Source organism: Eublepharis macularius, chromosome 1, assembly GCF_028583425.1.
Source record: "Eublepharis macularius isolate TG4126 chromosome 1, MPM_Emac_v1.0, whole genome shotgun sequence".
NCBI lineage: Eukaryota > Metazoa > Chordata > Lepidosauria > Squamata > Eublepharidae > Eublepharis > Eublepharis macularius.
Genome location: NC_072790.1, coordinates 177745403 through 177765213, shown reverse-complemented (window position 1 = coordinate 177765213; position 19811 = coordinate 177745403). Strand labels below are relative to the sequence as shown.

Below are 19811 nucleotides of genomic sequence, written 5' to 3'. Positions count from 1 at the left end.
TTAACATGTCATGTTAATGCTTATGCTTTATTTTCAGCTGTTTCAGATTTCGAGATACGGTAACAAGAGGGGCACTGCGTAGTAAACTACATGGTAAAAGATAAGGACCTACAGCGGTAAGGTCTCGAGGACCAGAACATTCTTAAAGTGCACCATGTAGTGAGTTAATTAACAAGAAGAATACACTTCTGTATAACTATCAAAAATATTCTATTAATACAAAGTGCTGGGTGTTAATTAACTCACTGAACGGTGCACTTCAAGAACGTTCTGGTCTTCAAGTTCTTACCACTGTAGGTCCTAATCTTTTACTGTTTCAGATTTCTGCAATTCAAATCTCATTACATTGTTTATCTGATGTCTCATCCTGCTGACTGATTTGATTAACATTGTAATCTGCCTTGAGTCTCAGTGAGAAAGGCTGACTATAAATAATGTAAACAAGTTATAAATTCTTTATAGAAATCAAATGAATACAACACAGAAGAATACCATCTGCAGATCATATCATCTACAATGCATGCAAATGTAGGTTTCCCCTGAAGTTCACAAGTTACACTAGTGACATAAGCTTGCTTAAACTGTATTTTGCTTAATATTGGATCAGAAAGATCACAGGTATAACACCTCATACAAGACTTGGTCAAAAGTTCAAGTTTACTAAGTACTTAACTCTAACTAATAAAGCAGCTTTTAAAATTGTTTGTTATATGCATTAAAGAAACTCTCCTACTTACAATCTAGCCTTTTGGTGGATTTTGTTTGATCCTAATTACAAAGGGTCCTAGGACAAAGAGACATGCCTATATGAGACATATGATCTTCCTTCCATTTGTTAAGCACGCTCAGACAGCCAAGAGAAAGTCCTCAAAGGAATTCAGTGATAAGCGAAACGAAGGTGGAAGTCATCATAGCAAGCCCAACATTACCTTAAGTTTTCCCTGTATGTCTTTCAAAATAAAGTAAGCCTACGAGTGCTCATATATGCAGATATACAAGTGATTCAAAACCCAAAGGAACTGGACCATAAAACAGGCATTAAAGCTACTGATATTTATCTCCATGTATCTCCATGTTAACCAAGTTCTACATTTAAACATACACATGGCAGAACCAGAGCTTGTAAATTAGAATTATAATGGATCATATCTCACCACCTTTCACTGCTCAGTGGTGACATACAACTCATTGTAATGTGTAAAGTATAATTTGGATTCACTCATCTTTGGGAGGAAGAATATCTGTATGTTTTAAACAACTTATAATTTTCACTCTACTTAGTACCATTAAAATAATCAGCACCTGAATTAAAAACAAGACAGAGAAGTCCAGAAAAAAAAGGATTATAATCTCAAAGCTTACCTTTGTTACAGCCATTTCTGTTTTAAGTGCCATGGTCTTCTGAACATCCCTTATCAAGCATGTGTGAGATTCTGAAGTATTGAGGGACTACAACAGGGAGAAAGAAAATGTAAGAAATTATGTACAGATACATTTTTAACACTCATGTTATAATATATACACAAAAGAAATATACAAGTTTTAATTAAAGTCCATCTACAAAAAACAAGGTCTATATGAAATGATAGACTTATTTTGAAGTAAATCACACATAAATCAAGCTTTGCTGTAACAATGGAAGAATAACTGATAAAAGCATAGCACACAGTAGCAGCCATATCAGCATAAAGACTAAAGGTTTAAAAAAGGCCGTACATACCACTCTCTCAATGACAGGCTGTAAGGAATTTCCATACACAAGTGTCAAGGTTTGCTTGTCTGAACAAAATGCAGCAGACAGAATAGGAACTGGCTTTGGTGTGGAATCAGTACCCTCCCCAGGAGTTGCTATCTGGATAGTACGGCTTGATGTCAAGGGCTTTTTGCAGTACCTGCAAGGCAAGGAGCCTGATGAACAACTGTAAAGTTATATTTTTTGTGTGTTTTCCTCCATACCTTGCAAATCTCTTCGTAACAGAATTTAGGGACTATTCTCACAATTTCTCTGCACATGGCTGCTATTGTTTACAGTCAATCTGTGCCAATTCTGCTGTTGCGGCTGCCACAAATGGAAGTAGTTGCATGAATGCCAGTGCCATACATTGAACTCAGTAGCTTAAGAATCTAAAAGAGCCGTCTTGCAGTATCCAACCAAGAACCATCCTGTCCAGCTTTCGCCCAACCAGCTACAAGCCCCAAATGGCACACTTCTTATGTGCTTCCCACACAACTGTCTAAGAGGATGATAACATGGAAAATGGCAAGAAGTGACTTAAAACCACAGCTATCATGTGCTGAGCTTATAAGGATGTCTGCCATTTCACTGACAGGTTAGCCAAGGCCAACTGCCTTACATGCTAATCAGCAACAAAGACCCTAATTTCACAGTCATCTGCTTCAGTCACAACTGAAGTATTTCTATTACAGTTAAAGAGTGTCAAGCAGAGGGAAAAAATGGCGTAAAAGGGTACCCAGTGTTTCAGGTACTTGTTGCAAATGCAATCTGCTTTCCTACTCTCCACCTAACTCAAGATCAGGGAGTTTAAATACCAACTTACCCATTCAAGATTTGCTCAAATAAGTGCAACTGCCCATCTCTGCATACAGCTGCTAGTTTCACAGGCTGAGAAGAATAAATTTGTCATCAGTTTCAGAAGACTATAACCATTATTACTATTACTTTTTCTCACTGCTAGAAAAATTTACAATCATCAGGGTGGATTCATTTAAATAATAATTCCCATGTATACATTATTTTTACCCAGCTTTTCTAACATACTAGCTCAAAGAGGCTAGCTGCGCATGTATGAATATCACCAAAAAATAAAATTTCAAAGATTAATACAAAATGGCTGCTATATAACAATTAACACATAATATTTTGTGAATAAACAGAACCTTTATATAACCTAGAAACCTAATCTAAAGTCTTTGGTTTCTGAATGCCACTTATATTGAGCGAAGACACAAATCTTAAAGCCACTTTTGTGGGAATAAGCCCCTGTAAATAACATGGGGTTTACTTCTGAGCAGACCTGCTTAAGCATGCTCCTTATGCTACAGCCTTTTTAGGGGTCAAATACTGATAATTTGGAAACAGTACACATTGTACAGTTCAGATACAAGAAGGGCATAAAACAGATGTACAAGTTCACCTGATGATCTCTGTGTATAATCCTGTTTGTATATATAATGGAATCTTAGATTCTAGCACCTGTGTTCATAGCAGGCTAGCCTGATTATGCTAGGGGTGTACAAAATGAAACAAGCAAGCTGGAAATATACCAGGAATTCACTGTTTTGTTTATGTGGCATCCAGAATGGTGAATCCAATCCCGGAAATCAAGTTATAACAGCACCTTCCGACCCAAAAGCGTGTTTTGGTTTGGTTTTTACCATGCAGCCATGGCGACAGCAGCAGGCAGGAAGGCACTGGGCTGGCAGCATCTTGTTTTACTTAACAGTAAATCACCAACCACATCCCAAGGGGAGAGAGACAAGCCCTTACTTAACACCACTGGCAGGAAGGGGGAACTGCACAATGAGTATGAGTGCAGCTTTTTTCCCATCCACAGTTCCCCAGACAATGGCAGTCTGCAGACTCCACTGGCAGCCATGAGGAACGTGCACAATGTGCATGGGTGCATCTTTTTTTTTTTTTTTGCACTACCTGGACAATGACACTGTCTCTCTGCCAATCAGATAAGTCCTCAAAAGGGGAGGCTCCTCCACACTTATCAGCTTTGGAAACATTCAGAAGGGGGAATGTGCAGACCAGGCACTGCTCTGTCTCCCCCAACACCATCAGGACATTTCGACGGCCAATCAATCAATTGAACTTGATAAAAGCCCTGAAAGACTTCAATCATAAGCTGCAATCCCAAAGACTCTTCCCTGGGAGTAAGCACTACTGAATAACATGGGACTTACATCTGAGGAGACCTGCTTAGGATTGCTCCCCTCCTCCATCCAGCATCTACCAAAACATTATTTAAAAACAAATATTCTACAAACAATCCTGTCTGCCCACAGCAAAAAGGAAATGGAAAAAAATACTGATCTGTTTAGGTGAGGTTGGGGGGGAGTCAAAATCACAAGGAAACTTAGCAGCAACACTACAGGCAGACATACGGGTAAGTAAGTTATTGGCACTATCAACATCACTTAGAAAAAGAAAAAAAATGAACATAAAGCAAGATTTTTTAAAAATGTTGCTGCACAGTGCATGTAGGAACCCTCTCCTGCTTGGGTGCTGCCTTACTACCACTTTGCCAGCCCATTTCTCTTTACACCTGCCAACATTTGTCGTCTTTGGGATCTACTGCTGTGTATATTATGCTTGAGGAAAAAGTCAGTGGAATGAATGTTTAGAGGGAGGAGGACAAATGGCTGATGTGGTTTTAGGTTAAAAGCAAAACCAGCTGCCCCAGAGCCTCTTTTCCCCACCCCCCTGAAAAGAACAGTGTGCACATGTGCAGCTGCCCACACCTGCCTTAATGCCTTCCCAGACCATTCTTCAAAGTCCATAAACACCGAACTCCATTGTTGTGTGCACTCAAACTCAGTGGGTCGATGGTTTAGAGGGAGGACTGTGTTTTGTGCAATTTGGGGCAGCTAACTGCAAAAACAACTGCCCCAAAGAGCATCATACGTCTCGTTGCAAATAAGGCCAAAACTTATAACAAAGAAAAAAACCCAAATGGGTTAGATTTGAACTGGCAACACTCCATCCCCCGCCCCCCAAAGTAATGGAAGAGAGCTCATTCAGAAATCCTGGATTTTTTTCCAGTGCACACTCCTAATGCTCAACAGATTAGATCAAACATCTGAACTGAAATGGCGTTCCTTGTTACATCAGAAAATCAGTACTGAGAACTTAAGCTGCATTCCTTACCTCTTCTTTACTTTCTGATACTGTGAGATCAACATGGATTGGTTCATCTGTAACTGTGAAAGACATCACAGCATTCTTTTCTTTCCTGTCTGACCTCACCTGCCTTGAGAGACAACAGCACATGGTTAAAACAGGCAACTGTTTTATTATAAATGAACATCTAAGAAATTGTTAGCCCTCTCATCAGGGTCTATGTCACTTCTGTGCAGTGTTAAATAACTCTAGCTGTAATGTGATTAACCCTACTGAACACAGCAGCTGTTCATTCACAATACACTGTAATACACTGACAAAGTTTCACTCTTAGTTTGAAACTATGTGGTAGTTTGCTACCTGCTCCTTGGGCTATGTCAAAATGCTTAGAAAGTACTTCAGCATGCACAGAAGTAGTCCAACCCCATCATCCTGAAAACAAAAGTTCATGCGTATTGTATGAAGCGCGTTTAGAGGCATTCCACTGATAAAGCTCAAACAATGAAGACTTATTTCCATTAATTAACACAGCCTCCAGTGAAACATTAAAAACAGAATTCTAACAGCACAAAATACTAAATGGTATGTGGATGATGAGACAAGCAATTTTGAGGAATATTCCAATTCCACAGCAAAGGTTGCTTATGAAGAATAAAAGAATCACATCATAATGTAGTATAGGCAGGATGTTCACATACAACCAGAAACATGCATTTCTTTACTGAATTGCCAACAAGTGGAAGCCCATTTTATTCAATGCACCAATTCACACTTGTATTTTTATTATGGAATTTAATTTCATACATTCTGATACAAACCAATACCCAATACAGACAGCTTTGCTTCAATACATACCACACACTCAGTAACCGGTCGTGCACTGCCCCAGACAAGAAATAGAGCCCTGTAATCCCATCAAAAGGTTGGTTTTCATTGGGAGGCCTTACTGTGATGAATGCAAGTGTTGAAACTGCTGTGGCATGTCCTGTGAAATGCTAGAAAGAAATTTTGTCAGAGATAAGACAAATAGGAACCCATACTGCAACATGTTAACACAATCTGCAAAAAAAATGTACATCAGATCTTTTAGCTAACATCCCAACACTAACACATTTTCTTAGACATAAGTTCTGGTATCAACTGAATTTTCTTACAATCAAATGAACTTTGGCACACTGGTATTAATTAGAACCATTAAATAAATCCAACACCACTAAGTCTTTATTTTGCAAATGGAAGTTTAAGCCGTGCACTTGAAATAAATGAAGGAAACTGATAATGAAATTTCAGTCAAGAAATATGGGGACATCATTCATAGAAGAATCTACTATGCTTAGTCAGTATACCAAGGTATGGTTACTTTACAATACTTCACCCTCCTATTCAATTTCCATGCAGCTTCCATTAAGAAGGTCACAGACTCTACAGCAGAAAGCCTACTACAAATGGTTTTCACCCAACAATGTGTTGATTTATCTTGAGAATGGAAGAAAAACTGTCATTTTAAGGTGTTCTGTCTACAATGGAATCAATTTATTCCAGTAAGAATATCCCAGTACTATTAACAGAAACTTCTGGATAGTGTGTAGTATATGGAAGAACATTTATTTCCCCCTTCTTGCTGCAGCTGTACTCCATCCTCAACAGTCTTCCAATCCAGATGAGTTGGGTTGGGGGGAGTCATCATACTGGAAGAGCCAATCCATACACTTTTTTCATTTATGGTTCATAAATGCCAACCCTGTATGGGTTGGAAGCAGCAGAGGCAGGCAATGACTGAGGGTGTTGGGTAACAGAAATATTATTGCTATCATATTCATTGAATGTTTAAGTTTGTATGGATTTATAAATGTATCTTAATTATTAAGAAAATGTTTTGCCCTAGCTGCTATGTGATATTCAATGTTTAAAAAAATAATTGCACTGAAGGTCTTCAAATAATGCACTCACAAGTGATTAGTCACAAGAAGCAAAATCAAAAAGAGTCCAGTAGCACCTTTAAGACTAACCAAATTTATTGTAGCATAAGCTTTCAAGAATCACAGTTCTCTTCGACAGATGCATGCATGCATCTGACGAAGAGAACTGTGATTCTCAAAAGCTTATGCTACAATAAATTTGGTTAGTTTAAAGGTGCTACTGGACTCTTTTTGATTTTGCTACTACAGACTAACACGGCTAACTCCTCTGCATCTAGTCACAAGAAGAGCAGCCACATCTACTAATAGATCAACTTGCTCATACAGCACTAATAGATTCAAAATCAGATGACCAGAAACATATGGAATATATACAGTCAACACTTTGCCTGTACTTATTTTTTGTTTCACCCCAAAATCAAAACCCTACATTGACCTTATGTGGCTGCCATAGCCATGGAGAATTAAAACTCACCCCAAATGCAATGAGAAATGATCTGTTGTGTAAAATGTCACTTATCTGAACGGTCTTAAGTTAACCCAGGCACCAGAATTGCTTCTCAGCCAAGGAGACTACTTTAACTGTATAAAATGCTACGCAAGTACTACTGTTTTTAAGATGTGTGTGTCTGTGTGTATGTAAGGTAGGAGGGGCAATTTCAACTGCTTCCTTCTCACTGTAGTTGCCCAATATGTGGTGTTTTTAATCCACACAGATCCCTCCACATTGCCTTTTTGGACACACAGGGGCTTCTAGGGAAGGTAGGAAAGATCTACTTCCACCAGTGTTTTCTGCTGGGGAGTGTGTCTGCATGTGAGTACACACACCCACAGCAAAAAAAGAAACCAGGGTAGATGTTAGTTTACTGTTTCAATCTCCTGCATCGCTAGTTAAAAGGCTCAGATAACAGGTGACATGGAAGTCTTCTACTGAGTCTCTGGAGAGCTGCTGCCAGTCTGAGTAGACAGAACTGACCTTGACAGACCAATGGTCTGATTCAGCAAGAGGCAGCTTCGTGTGTTCACCAACTGCTGGCATTGCTCAGACACAGCCAAGGAATTTATTGTCCTCATTCAACTGTCAGCCAGTTGAAACCACATTTGAGAGTATCATCACAGCAAACCTCCAGCAGCCTCTGACTAGTTTACACTTCAGCATTTGAACAGACTGAAAAGGGAAATTAAAATAATTCGTTCAAGATTTATTTTCTTCCCTATGTTCATTTCAAAACAAAGAAATCAATGCTCCTTACTCTGTAGACTTCTTTGGTCTCCAAATCCCATAATTTGATAGATCGACCAGCAGAAAGAAGCATCTTCCCATCAGGACTGATACACAATGAGCTCACGCTGCTGTTGTCTCCTTTCCATTTACTGTTTTGAGTAAAAAAAAAAATACTGTTAGTAAAACATTACACTCAGAACACTGTAACAAGCATAAATAACAGAAAATTTAAGTTATTTAACAGTTGACACAGTTTGAGTCTGTTAAACAGAAAGTCCAAAAAATAAGTTAAGTATCTTTCATGGTTTATTATATTTTGGCTAACTTCTGACTTCTCAGCATTAGAATTGTTCCTACTGTATGACTAAGGAAGGTGCTCAGAGGCTGAGCTAATATACACTAAAATTCCTGTTACTAAAAACAATTTAATATCCATAAAGAAAACACCTACCATCTCGTAGAACAATTCTAAACAGGTTAGTAGAAAACATCCCGTACTATATTCAGTGGAAACTGATTCGGATTCCTACAACTGGGCTGTCAAGAAGCCAAATTACTCTTGCCCTTGCCCTGATATAGTGAAGTTTTATTATCATAAAAAGTTATTTTCTTCCATCCTAATATCTTCTCCATCAGTGGAACTTCAGATCTGCATATTTAATTCTTCTTTCAGGCTGTCATGGCTTTAAGCAAAACTTACTACACTCCTTGTCTGCCAACAAAAGGTTGAGAATGGACCCCTAGCCTCATGTGCTATCAAAATGTGCCATTGCTGCCTAAAACTGAAGCAGAACTGACACATGCTCTGTATATGACTAATCCATTCATACCTGCCTTATTAATGGTGCTGCTCACTGTGATGAAGAGTAGCTAACAAATAGTTACAGTCGCCAATATATCTAATTCTTTACATCATCAAATGAGAGGGTGCTTACATCTGGAGACTAGAGCCATGAACAGATCTTTCTACAAACCTGAAAAAGCCCCAGGTTTACAAAAAACGCAAAATTTAGAAATAATCAGGGATTAAAATCCCTCAAAGTGAAAGAAACAGCAAGATGGGGCAGATAAAAATAGGGTGATGGATGGGTGGGAAGAAAAAAAGGAAGCAGAAAAATATGAGAATATGGGGTTTGCCAGGAGAATGAAAAGAGGAAATACTGTAGGGAGAGGGATACAAGGGAAAGTAAAATGTCTCCTCAACTCCTTGTGGGCTCTCCACTGTACAATTGGATCTGGCCCGATGGCCAGCACTGCACAGAATTTTCCCTGGGAGAGACTGCGACGGGGAGAGAACAAGGGAAAGCTGAGGACAGAGGAATAGATAAATGTAAGCTGGCTGGTAGACTGGAAGGAGTGAAGGAAGCGGGAAAAGGGGAGAGGCTGGGGAGGCTTTCAGAGAAGGGAAAGAGGAAACAGTGAGAGAGAGGGAAATGAGATGCCCCCATACTTCATGCGGCTTTTTCTAGTGTTCTCACAAATTCTCCATTTTTTATCATTTTTTTTTCATTTTGAAAAGATGAAGTAATAATATAGAAGGTACAGAACAGGGAAAAAGAGATTACGTAACATAATTATATGGATCAGAATAATTTTATATAACAAAATATTTGAAACAAAGAGTATTTCTTCCCAACATCCCCATTCATTAAATTTTTATGGCAGTATGCTTACGTTAAAATACATTTATATTGAACATTTCAGGTTTCAAAATTGTACTCAATATATAGGTATTCAATACATATGTTCAACATTTATATTCAACATTCAATATTTTAAGTTTCAGATTCCATAGCTAATCTGTTTTCTGCATATTCAATATTACATACCTAACCACTATAACTTTTAACAAATATAGTATTTCAAAATACAAAAAACCTATAATATACCTTATAATAAGAAAACAATAGTAAAGAATACTGAAAAACTGCTTCTATATAAATTTACATTCAAGGTATTAAATTTAAAACTTATTCTCATTCTACTTCTGCACTACAATACATTTATGTTTGATTTATATATAATTTTTTTCCTTTAAAAACTATTTCTCATTCTAGATTTGTCTCTTGCTTGCATAATAACTCTCCTCAAATTTCATAATTGATCTGTTTCTCAAATAAGTTGTTAATTTCACCATTACTGCCTATTGGGCAATTTTCCCTTTCTTCTAAACTAGGACAGATGTCTAATCTTCATTTTGCTGTGTAAATAATTCTAGCCACCATCGCCATTTCTTTCCAATACCTTTTTGCTTTTTTGCAAGTCTGCCACCTATGTTAACAGGTTTCATCTATATCCTGACATTCTCAACATTTTCCTTTGTAATTTTTATCTACTTTTTCAATATCCTTTGGAGTAATGTATAATCTGGAAAATTTTTATACCAATTGTCTCTTAATGCCTAGCTGGCTGTAAACTTAATTCCTTCCAAATTCTCCAGTTTTTCCACAGACAGACAGATAGGCAGGCAGGCAGACACCCTTAGGGGGAAAGGTCTTCACATCTCTATAGGAGCCTAGGGAAGTGATATGGATTGGTCTTGCAATTATTCTTTCTACCAGTCTCTTCCTCCCTATTTAAATCCCTCCCCATATACCTCAGCTATTATTTGCCCCTTGGAAGAAGGACCTAAGAAAATATATTTCCACCTCTTGGGATAAACAGCCGGGGTAGGGAAGCTTGGATCAGGAAGCCAGTGTGATGGGAAAGACTTAACCTAGCTCCCAAAAGCTAGCTGTTCAACTGCATAGGTGTTTGAACTTTAGACTGTCTTCTCACCCTTCCCCCCCTAAGCAATTCTATCCTACCCTATTCCTTTTAAAAATATGAAACCAATGCCCCAATCTTCCTACTCACATATTTCACTACTATAAAGTACAACGCTGAAATTTTTCTAGTCACATGAGGTTTTGCTGTGTTCAGCCTGCTCAGACAGCCAAGAGGAAACTGTCCTCACTACATATCAGAAGTGAGCGAAACCAAGTGGATATCATCATAGCAGTGCATTTTAAACAAGAGCATCTAAACCTAAATTATGAACAAAAATGCAGGCTCTTGCTTTGAAAAAGGATCTCTGTACTATTTACTTCCAATAGCACCAGGAAGTCACATGTCAATATGAAATTTATATACAAATTATTTTAAGGGGCCAATAAACACAGTTATAAAATTATACATGATTTAGAGAAAATGGAGAGAAAAATCTCCACTAATACCAGAACAGGGGAGGAGGGGGGATAATCATATGAATTGGACAGATAACAGTCTTAAGGGCAAACAGTATCAGTGTGATCCTTCTGCCAAATGAAGTCTAAGATTTCTATATTTGATGAGAATTCTTGCAGTCTGTATGCATCTGACAAACAGCTGTAGTTCTCGAAAGCTTATGCTACAATAAAGTTGATTAGTCTTAAAGGTGCTACTGGACTCTTTACTATTATGCAACTACAGACTAATATGGCTAACTCCTCTGGATCTATGCAGTCTGTATATGTAACACTGAGGAAACTATTCAAAGAATATTTATTTTCTTCAACAGGAAACTAACTGTGAATATCCTTTACATATTTTCCAATGTCTTCTCCGCAGCAACATGCTGCACTACTCCAATAGTAATCACTGCACTACTGAAGCCTACTGAATGCCACCTGAGTAAACTAAAGTGTTAAGAGAAAGGAAAGAAATAAAGGAAGCACAAGAAATTCCAACCGCTTTTAGTACAACTCTGGGCTCACCATTTCACTTTGCATGTCTGTGTGTTCCATTCCACAATATTTTTGTCATCCGAACAGCTATATAAGCAACCGTTGTCTTGATGCCACCGTACACAGTTTATTTTATTGTCATGGCCATCCTAGATTAAAAGAAAAAAACCTATTAGCAGGGAAATATCAACTCTTTTCTTGTTCTGAAAAGTATCTTATTCATGCTATTTTTCTGTGGCCAGCTGAAGATGTTTTCATTAGCACCAGTAATACTACCTCACTGAAGTATTTTAGCAGCAGGAGAACTCGCCTCCTGTATGCCCCTGATTAAACTAGTGCACCTCTCCTCTTTTCTGTGTAAGTACATGGAATTGTCATTGCTACATGAATACTGGATCTCAACAGTCATTTATACTGTGCAAGTATGTAGCCCTTTTGGCTTAGTACTTTACTTTTTATTTTCATCCCTCTCTATCTAGCAAGAGGCTATCTAGATCTCATATTATAAAAAGGTAGTATCTTCTAAGATAATTTATTCATTTTATCCACTCTATTCTATGTTAGCTGTTTTATTCTAAGCCTTTTCCCTTGTACCAGAGATATATCATAATTCTTGTATCTATTGTTCATTGCCTTTTCAAGTTCCCACAGAAGTATTTTAAGGGTTAATTTCTTGAGAAAGGAACACAAAGAAGACTATGGGCTTATGATTGACTAATTGCAAGTGATGCAGAGGATTATGATTTATGCATTTATTATCTCTTTAGAAGTTTGTTCCAAAATTCTATGGTATTTGATAAACGCAGCACGATGGAAAGGATAGAACTGACTTGACAGATGCAGTTTAGTTTACCTACCTGAACACAGTAAGACCCTTACGTTATTTCAGTATTCTTCAGACCCAGTGTATACAAACACACACACAAAGTTATAAGTTGTCTTGCCTTTGCATCAAACACATACATTTTAAAAGCATAGGACACAATACAGACCTCTAGGTGCTCCATAATTTATTTGGAAAATTTCTATGCAACCTCTCCCAAGGTGGTTTACAAAATGCAATATACTAGAGATATAAAAATTCATAAAATTATTAAAACCCAGCTTCTGAAACACAACTGAGCATAAAACATGAAGTAGCTTAAAACAGGTCTTAAAACATCCCTCAGGCTAAAACTAGACCATTAGATGTTTTTTTTTAAAAAATCAGCTCCTTAATTAAATGCCTGGATAAAGAGTTTGGCTCAACACCTAAAAACAGCAGTGTGGGTGCCTGGCAGGCCTTGGGGGGAGGGCATTCCACAAGTGAGGTGCCATGTCTGAAAAATTTCTGTGTCTGATCTAATTATGAACCTGGTCTCATAATGTGGATTTTTTAACATAAATCTGTATAGTGAAGACAGGGACAGGAAAGAGATTTTCCTGAAAATCTGACAGAAATATCAAGCAATGCTAAAGGAGGTGGGGTAAAAAACTCCAATCATTAAAATGTCCCAAACAGGATGGTGCTGTGCCATGAGATCTTGGCATTAACTTGGCCAGAGCTGGCTTACATCCAACACCTTTTCTGCTTCAAGCTCTACTCCCCACTCCACTTGACCAGGGACCAGTAGGGGAGGAATGTCTCCTCCCATACAAGTCCTTGCTGGACTGATATATCTCTTGTCATTGCTTACCTTCTTGGTCAGACATCAGTAAAGGGCATTCTATGATCACAAGTAAATGAATAACCTATGAAGTACCTTCTTAATTGAACTGCACTGGCTAACGCTTAAATACCCAAGGAATTTAGAAGGCACAGTGCCATTTGTAAAAATCCATACATAACACTGTGTGGCTAACCACTCCTAAAAGCTATTTCCTTCCTTTTATTTTGGACATTTATTGTAGGTTATCAGTTCCTTTTAAATGCTGCTATCTCATTTTAATCTTTAGCAATGAACAAGCTACTACTATGTTAAAAACAGAAGAATGTTAATTGTTAAAATTTGAAGAATTTATTTTGCTATATATACATGTTCACAGAAACACAGTCTCACATGATTACTATAACAGTCTTGTAACTATTAAGAAACCACTTCTAGCCACAACAGTATTTAAAATGTTTTTGACTACACATAATGAGGCTAGTCTGCTACAAACATCAAAAATATTAAAAAGACAACACCAGTGTAATTAAAACAGACAGCAACAGAGTAATACTTACTAGTTTGCTCTGTAATTCTCCTTTTATTGTGCTGTATAATAAAATGCTGCCAACAGCGGTACCGATAGCTAAAAGATCTAACTTTTCATCTGCTTCTACAGCTTCAGATTTCCTCTTCTTCCTCTGAGGGCCTTCCTGTAAAGAGATTCAATACAGTCAGAAGATAGAAATAGTCTAAGCAACTATGCTGAATGAATTTTTGTTACAAAACTATGTAAATTTTCACCTGGAAGCAACCATGTTTTCACTTAAAAGCAAACTTACAGCAAGAAAATCAGTGTGTGAAGTGATCAAGTAATTATTAAAATGGAAAACTGAACTATTACTTTCTCTAATTGCCCTATTAAATATGAGCTAAAGATTCAAATACATGACAAAACTTCGTATTCAATGAAAATTTGCTAAGCAACACTAAATCTGTCCATCTATATTGATCCTTGCCTTTGGAGGATCCGAGTTTATTGGGACACATGGGCATAATAGGGAAGCAGTTACTTTTTCATCTGCCCAAACATGAACATCCATCTTTGCCAGTCCCCGATCATTTTATGATATAGATGTACTGGTCAAGAAGTTGCTTCCATATCTACCTACAAATTAAGGAGTTCCTTCTAATTAACAGAATTATCTCTGAATACAGCATAGCATCTAGCTAAGAATTTCTGACTCTTCTCTCTACAAAGGGGGCATTGGAATCATCTTTTATAAACCCACTGTACGGAATCCTATAAAACTGTGCTTTCTGCAATTTTGTTATTAGCTTCATTTATAGACCAGTTGACTGAGGGATGCATCCATGACCACAAATGTCATCTTGCCTGCTGTTCACAGAATCCAACAGACTGATCTGACGTCTCGGAAGCGCTAGTATCAATGTCTGAAGACTACTTTCAGAATCCCGTAGTAGCTCAGAACGATTTGTTTACAATTCTAATTGATACACAAGCCACAAGAATTAATGTCTGCATCTGGAAGATACATTCTTGAATTCCAATATTCATGCTAACCATAGAGAATTACACAGTTCATTCTTACAGATTTTAAGCCAGTTTAGGAAGAAGCTAGAATGCACAGAAATGTCAACAAAAACACATTCCAAATGTCATTTATAAAGTTTCCCCACAAATTAAAATTTAGGATCTCATTTTTAAGAGTTCATCTTGATCATGTAATTTTAACATGGGCATCAAAAATAAAGATAAAAATTTCCCCCCAAAAGTTTTCCATTATATGCTTAAGCCTAATTTGCAAATTGAGGTGTTCTCAGAGAAGTTGCCAACAAATTTAGTAAGCTCTTGGGTTTTCAATCCTAAACATAATTATCTGTAAGCAAACTTGTGTATATGAACAGAACACACTTGCAAGTCAATCTAGTATTTTGGCATGAACATTTAGGTTTAGACACTGCTGTTCTTTACAAAAAACACTTTCTAGAAAATATTTTGCAGTTTTCAAATGTTAGCACAAAAAGCTCAATGTCAAGAAAAAATACTGAGACAAAAGCAAGACATTCCTAATAAAATCTTTTAGCTGGATATGAACCAAAAAGAGAATATGAAATTCTTGAAATTAAAAACAAGCTGACCATTTCATCAATGATGAACTCTTCAGGGAAAGCTGCCTGTTGTTTCATACTGATCTACAACATTGCAGCATTGGCACAAAGTAGTACTACTCAAAAATGTGTAGCATTCTTATAGGTTAAATGTATACATGCAACATAGAAGTGATTTAATGTAAGACTTCTTCCAAGAAAAAGAAGTGGCTTCTATACTGATATATCTAAGCTTTTGTGTCTGGAAGAATTCACATGCACATCCTTGTATTCAATTACATGGCTCAAGGAGTTGCTTTTTTATAGACAAGTATTTTATAGACTTTAATACTTTAATTCTGCAAATATTAGAATATTTACTATAATCAATGTCAATTGTAGCAACAAATTAATGAAACTGCTTCTGACTCCATGTTCCCTCCACTGAAAACTACACCAACACATACATTTGTCACATATGGCTTAGTGATCTTCTTTCACTAGTACAATCCTATACAGATTTACTTCAGGTCTAAATACATTATTTCCCAGGCTTAAACTAGAACAACTTAGCACAGAATTGCACAAATACAGTGCTTATTCAGTCAAGCCAAAAAGGAAATTCATAAGTGCAAAAGGCTTATGGTTTTAAGGCACATACCTTCAACAGATTCCAAATTAGTAGAGCTCACAAGACCTTGATTCAAATTGAATTGTCCACTAATTGTCCACTATGAATTGTCCACTAAGAAACCATCCTCATTCACGCAGTCTATCATCCCCCTTTAACAACTGGATGTTAATGTCTTTCAAACGTTAGCATACTCCTAGGCAAGTATCATAGGAGAGCAGTCTTAGGAGACAAGAGATACTTGCCACATATAAATCTCCCATTATACTAACCATTTCCTCTTATCTCCACAAATGAACCTTGAGGTACCAAGGCTTAATCCCAGTTGGAAACTGAACACTTCAATTCAAAAATTTTGCCTTGTAATCCTAGATAACTAAAGGGATAGTGACAGGCTATAGCCAAACTCCTCCATCATGTCTTAATCCATCTTTTGCTGATAGTCATTTCCCCAAGGAATATTTGTACTGAATTTTAACATAATTTGGAGTTTTAACTTCTCTGTACCACTTTGTGAGCCAATTTTGGCTGAAAAAATGGAATAAAATATATTAAAATCTGTTAATCCCACCTTCTCAAGTTAGCTCAAGGCAAGTAAAAACACTCATAAGGTAGTATTTCCTTTTGTGCATTCAAAAATCAACTGCCCATTAGCTTCACTGAAAGATCTAATATTTTGGGAAAGGGAGAAAAGTCCACTCTCTCTATCCTGTACATAGTTGTATAAACCTCTGCCACGTCCTGTTCATCCTCCTCCACTTTAGAGATCATGACTTAGACACAGGGCAACTTCTACTCCCTAAAAATGTAAGTGACACATTTGGAGATACTTTCCTTATGGCATCAATTAAAAAGGAAGTTGCCTCTTCCCTTCCCAAGAATTCCATTCTGCACGGGCTCCGTGTTTCCCGGGCTCACTACCAGCGGACGGAATCTTGAGAACTAAGTATTCTCGGCCAGGTATGTCCCATCCTACGGCCAAGCCCCAACACTGCAAGCTAGTTCAGAGGTTAAGCCCTGGTGACGCAGTTTAAACTCGCAGGGAACAAGATCTCGTGTTTTTTTTTCCTCTCCCCAGCCTCGATGCGATATTCCTGGGGCGGGGCCAGGGTGGCACACATGTGCTCCTGCGGCCCAGAAGAGCCTGGCAAGCAAAAACTAAACTAAACCAGTAGCAGTAATCGGACTTCGAGTGGTGAGAACCCGAATCACCCAGCCAGGCAGGGAGAGGGAACAGGCGAGAGAAGCAGCCCCAGCACCCCATACCCCTGAAAGAGGGTCTCGGGGGGGGGGGGGCTTGTCTCTCTTAAGAACTCAGCCGTACGATGCCAGTATGGAAAGTGACGGAGCTGTTGTTACTTCGGCCGCAAGGAAAGGCTTCTCCCTCCGAGGCGTGACAGATTTCCTCTCCCGCGCGGGGCTCAGGCATAGGACGGGCAGAGGCCTAGGCCCTGCACGCCCCCCCCTCTCGCAGCAGCAGCAGCAGCGCAGCGCCCCCCCCCCCTCCCCTTACCTTGTTAGGGGACGGCCTGCCGCCTCCTGCTGCCCCCGCGCCCGGCGGGGCCCAGGCCAGGCAGGTGCAGGCGGCGCTGAGGTGGGCAGAGGGCACGTACTCGTGCTGCAGGCGGCTGCTGGGTGTCTCCCACACGCGGAGCCGCCCGTCCGGCCCGGAGAGAGCCAGCAAGCGCCGCTCGTTGGGAGAGAACGCACAGGGGGTCCCCACCACAAAGGGGGTGGCGGTCGCCGCTGAGGCCGCCGCCTCTCGCTCGCCGCCGCACGCTGCAACTCCCGCTCCTGCCGCCGCCATGGCGCTGGCTACAGGCCCGGCCCTCTCCGTTCCCAGCAGGCGAGCGGCCGCACGGCAGCCACGTGTTCGGCCGTTCGCGCAAGCGCGCACGTTGCGGTCCCTCCTGGCAGGGCGGGCGGACGCGGTGACGGGTTCCATCTGCGTCCGGCCTGCGGCCCTCCTCCTTCCTGGGGGCTTCACACAGGGCGGGAGATACGGCCTACGGCTTCCCCTCAGAAAGAGACTGGCGGAGGAGAACGCCTGCGAGGGTTTTTGTAGCTGGGTCATCTTAAACAGTTACGCCATTCTAAATTCGTTTTATGGAAAGCGAAGCTGGGCTAGAAAGCTCAAGTTTCCTACGTCTCAGTACGCTTGACTAGGAAGAGGCTGTGAGGTCACGCTGAAACCTGAGAGGGAGCGCTGTGGGGGGGGGGGTCACGTCTGAGTACGCTTGAATGGGATTAGGCGAGGTGTTCCATGTAATGTCAATAATACTTTGTATCTGACAATTGGAGGTGTTTTTGGTTCCTTGTTTAAGCGTATTGCTTAGCAATGTCACCAGGTCTTACGCTGGGTCCCATGATAATATTAAAAGTCTACTTACCCTTTTTCCAGCTGCAGTTGCCTGATTTTTCGAGAAGTGGGAAAGGTGCAAAATTTGCACAGAAGGAAACTTAATTGTGTTGGGAAGTAATTGTCTGAAATGCCCTCCTGAAACCTAATCTGTTTTGGTGCCTCCCATGTTCCTGTTAAGGTAGCACAAAATACTGTTTGCTCCCCCTTCTCCAGTATCACTGGTTGAGGAAGCACTTCTAAGCAGGGCTACTCAGAAGTAAATCCCATTGATTTCATTAGGATTACTATTTATTGAATGTCTCAGCTTTTCATTGTATAGACTTACACTGTGTAACCCACTGTGTATCCCCATGAGAAAGGAAGACTATCAATAATGTAAATAGTAAATCTCAGTCACAGATTCTTCTAAATAGGGCTGAAAACTTTTCCAATTGTATGTATATCATTTTTTTCTTTTACATGTAACATTCTCTGATGTTAAATCTACTGTTGAGTGTTCCAGTTTATCAAGGCTAGCTTCAAAGTTACTTCCCTGTGCTACAATATTTGCAATTAACTAGGGCAATGAAAGAAATTACCACTTTTTTTCATCAAAAGAAGCTATGTTGAAAGTCTGTCATCTTGGGATGTGTGCCAGAGGGCCAAAAGTAGAATCTACTTAAGAGAACGCAAGAAACTTTTTTCTACTTCCTTAGATTGCTTCCTGGCCCTGGATCCTACTCACATTCCCACCCATCACAGAATTAGAGCTAAGGGTGAAATATGTACCATTTAAAGCGCTGTTGAGCCATTCTTTGGCTGGTGTGCATGTGTAAAAATACAAACATGCTGTTAAGTGTGAAGATGAGGATAGATAGGTGGAATTTTCATGAAATGTTTAAAGAGTGAAAGAATAAGTCCTCTAATAGTAACATGATGCAGAGACAGAAGAACAAAGACGCAAGGAGGCATAAAGAAGATAATTATATGGTCAGGATTCTAGTTTCAAGGCAAAGTCAGTTATTTTTTTTTTTAATTTATACCCTGCCTTTCTACATAACGGAGGCTCAAAATGGCTTACATTGTTCTCTGCTTCATTTTATCCTTACAGCAACCCTGTGAAGTAGGCTGAGATGCATGCATGTGACTGACTCAAGGTTTCATGGCAGAGTGAGGATTCAGACCTGGGCCTTCTAGCGCAACATTCTAACCACTCTGCCATCAGATAATTTCATTCGCAGACAAAAGATGCTGCAACAAAACAGGGTTCTTGATTGGTTCTCAGTTCCACTTGAGTAGCTGCTTTTTTAAATGACACAGATGTCCTTTTTTTGTTAGACTGAGCACTAGGACATAGAAGAAAGAACCAGTACACTGGTTAAAA

The 19811-nt window shown here is 39.2% G+C and overlaps 1 protein-coding gene and 3 non-coding genes across 4 annotated transcripts in view; all 4 read right to left on the bottom strand.

Moving 5' to 3' along the window:
- Nucleotides 1–17954, bottom strand: part of WDR43 (WD repeat domain 43) — a 40100-nt gene extending 22146 nt beyond the window's left edge. The window contains exons 1-9 of the mRNA XM_054989156.1: nt 17600–17954; nt 13922–14056; nt 11746–11864; nt 8040–8160; nt 5723–5862; nt 4895–4997; nt 2559–2623; nt 1721–1892; nt 1363–1449 (exon numbers count right to left, since the gene is read on the bottom strand). Of these exons, the coding sequence (XP_054845131.1) occupies nt 1363–1449; nt 1721–1892; nt 2559–2623; nt 4895–4997; nt 5723–5862; nt 8040–8160; nt 11746–11864; nt 13922–14056; nt 17600–17893 (1236 nt within the window). The 5' untranslated portion in view covers nt 17894–17954. The remainder of the gene's footprint in view (nt 1–1362; nt 1450–1720; nt 1893–2558; nt 2624–4894; nt 4998–5722; nt 5863–8039; nt 8161–11745; nt 11865–13921; nt 14057–17599) is intronic.
- Nucleotides 842–917, bottom strand: LOC129346005 (small nucleolar RNA SNORD53/SNORD92). Its single transcript, XR_008598679.1, has one exon. It is a non-coding gene; the product is annotated as a small nucleolar RNA SNORD53/SNORD92 (small nucleolar RNA).
- Nucleotides 7825–7908, bottom strand: LOC129346013 (small nucleolar RNA SNORD53/SNORD92). Its single transcript, XR_008598680.1, has one exon. It is a non-coding gene; the product is annotated as a small nucleolar RNA SNORD53/SNORD92 (small nucleolar RNA).
- LOC129345997 (small nucleolar RNA SNORD53/SNORD92) lies at nt 10935–11012 on the bottom strand. The gene has a single exon (XR_008598677.1). It is a non-coding gene; the product is annotated as a small nucleolar RNA SNORD53/SNORD92 (small nucleolar RNA).
- Nucleotides 17955–19811: the final 1857 nt, after the last annotated feature.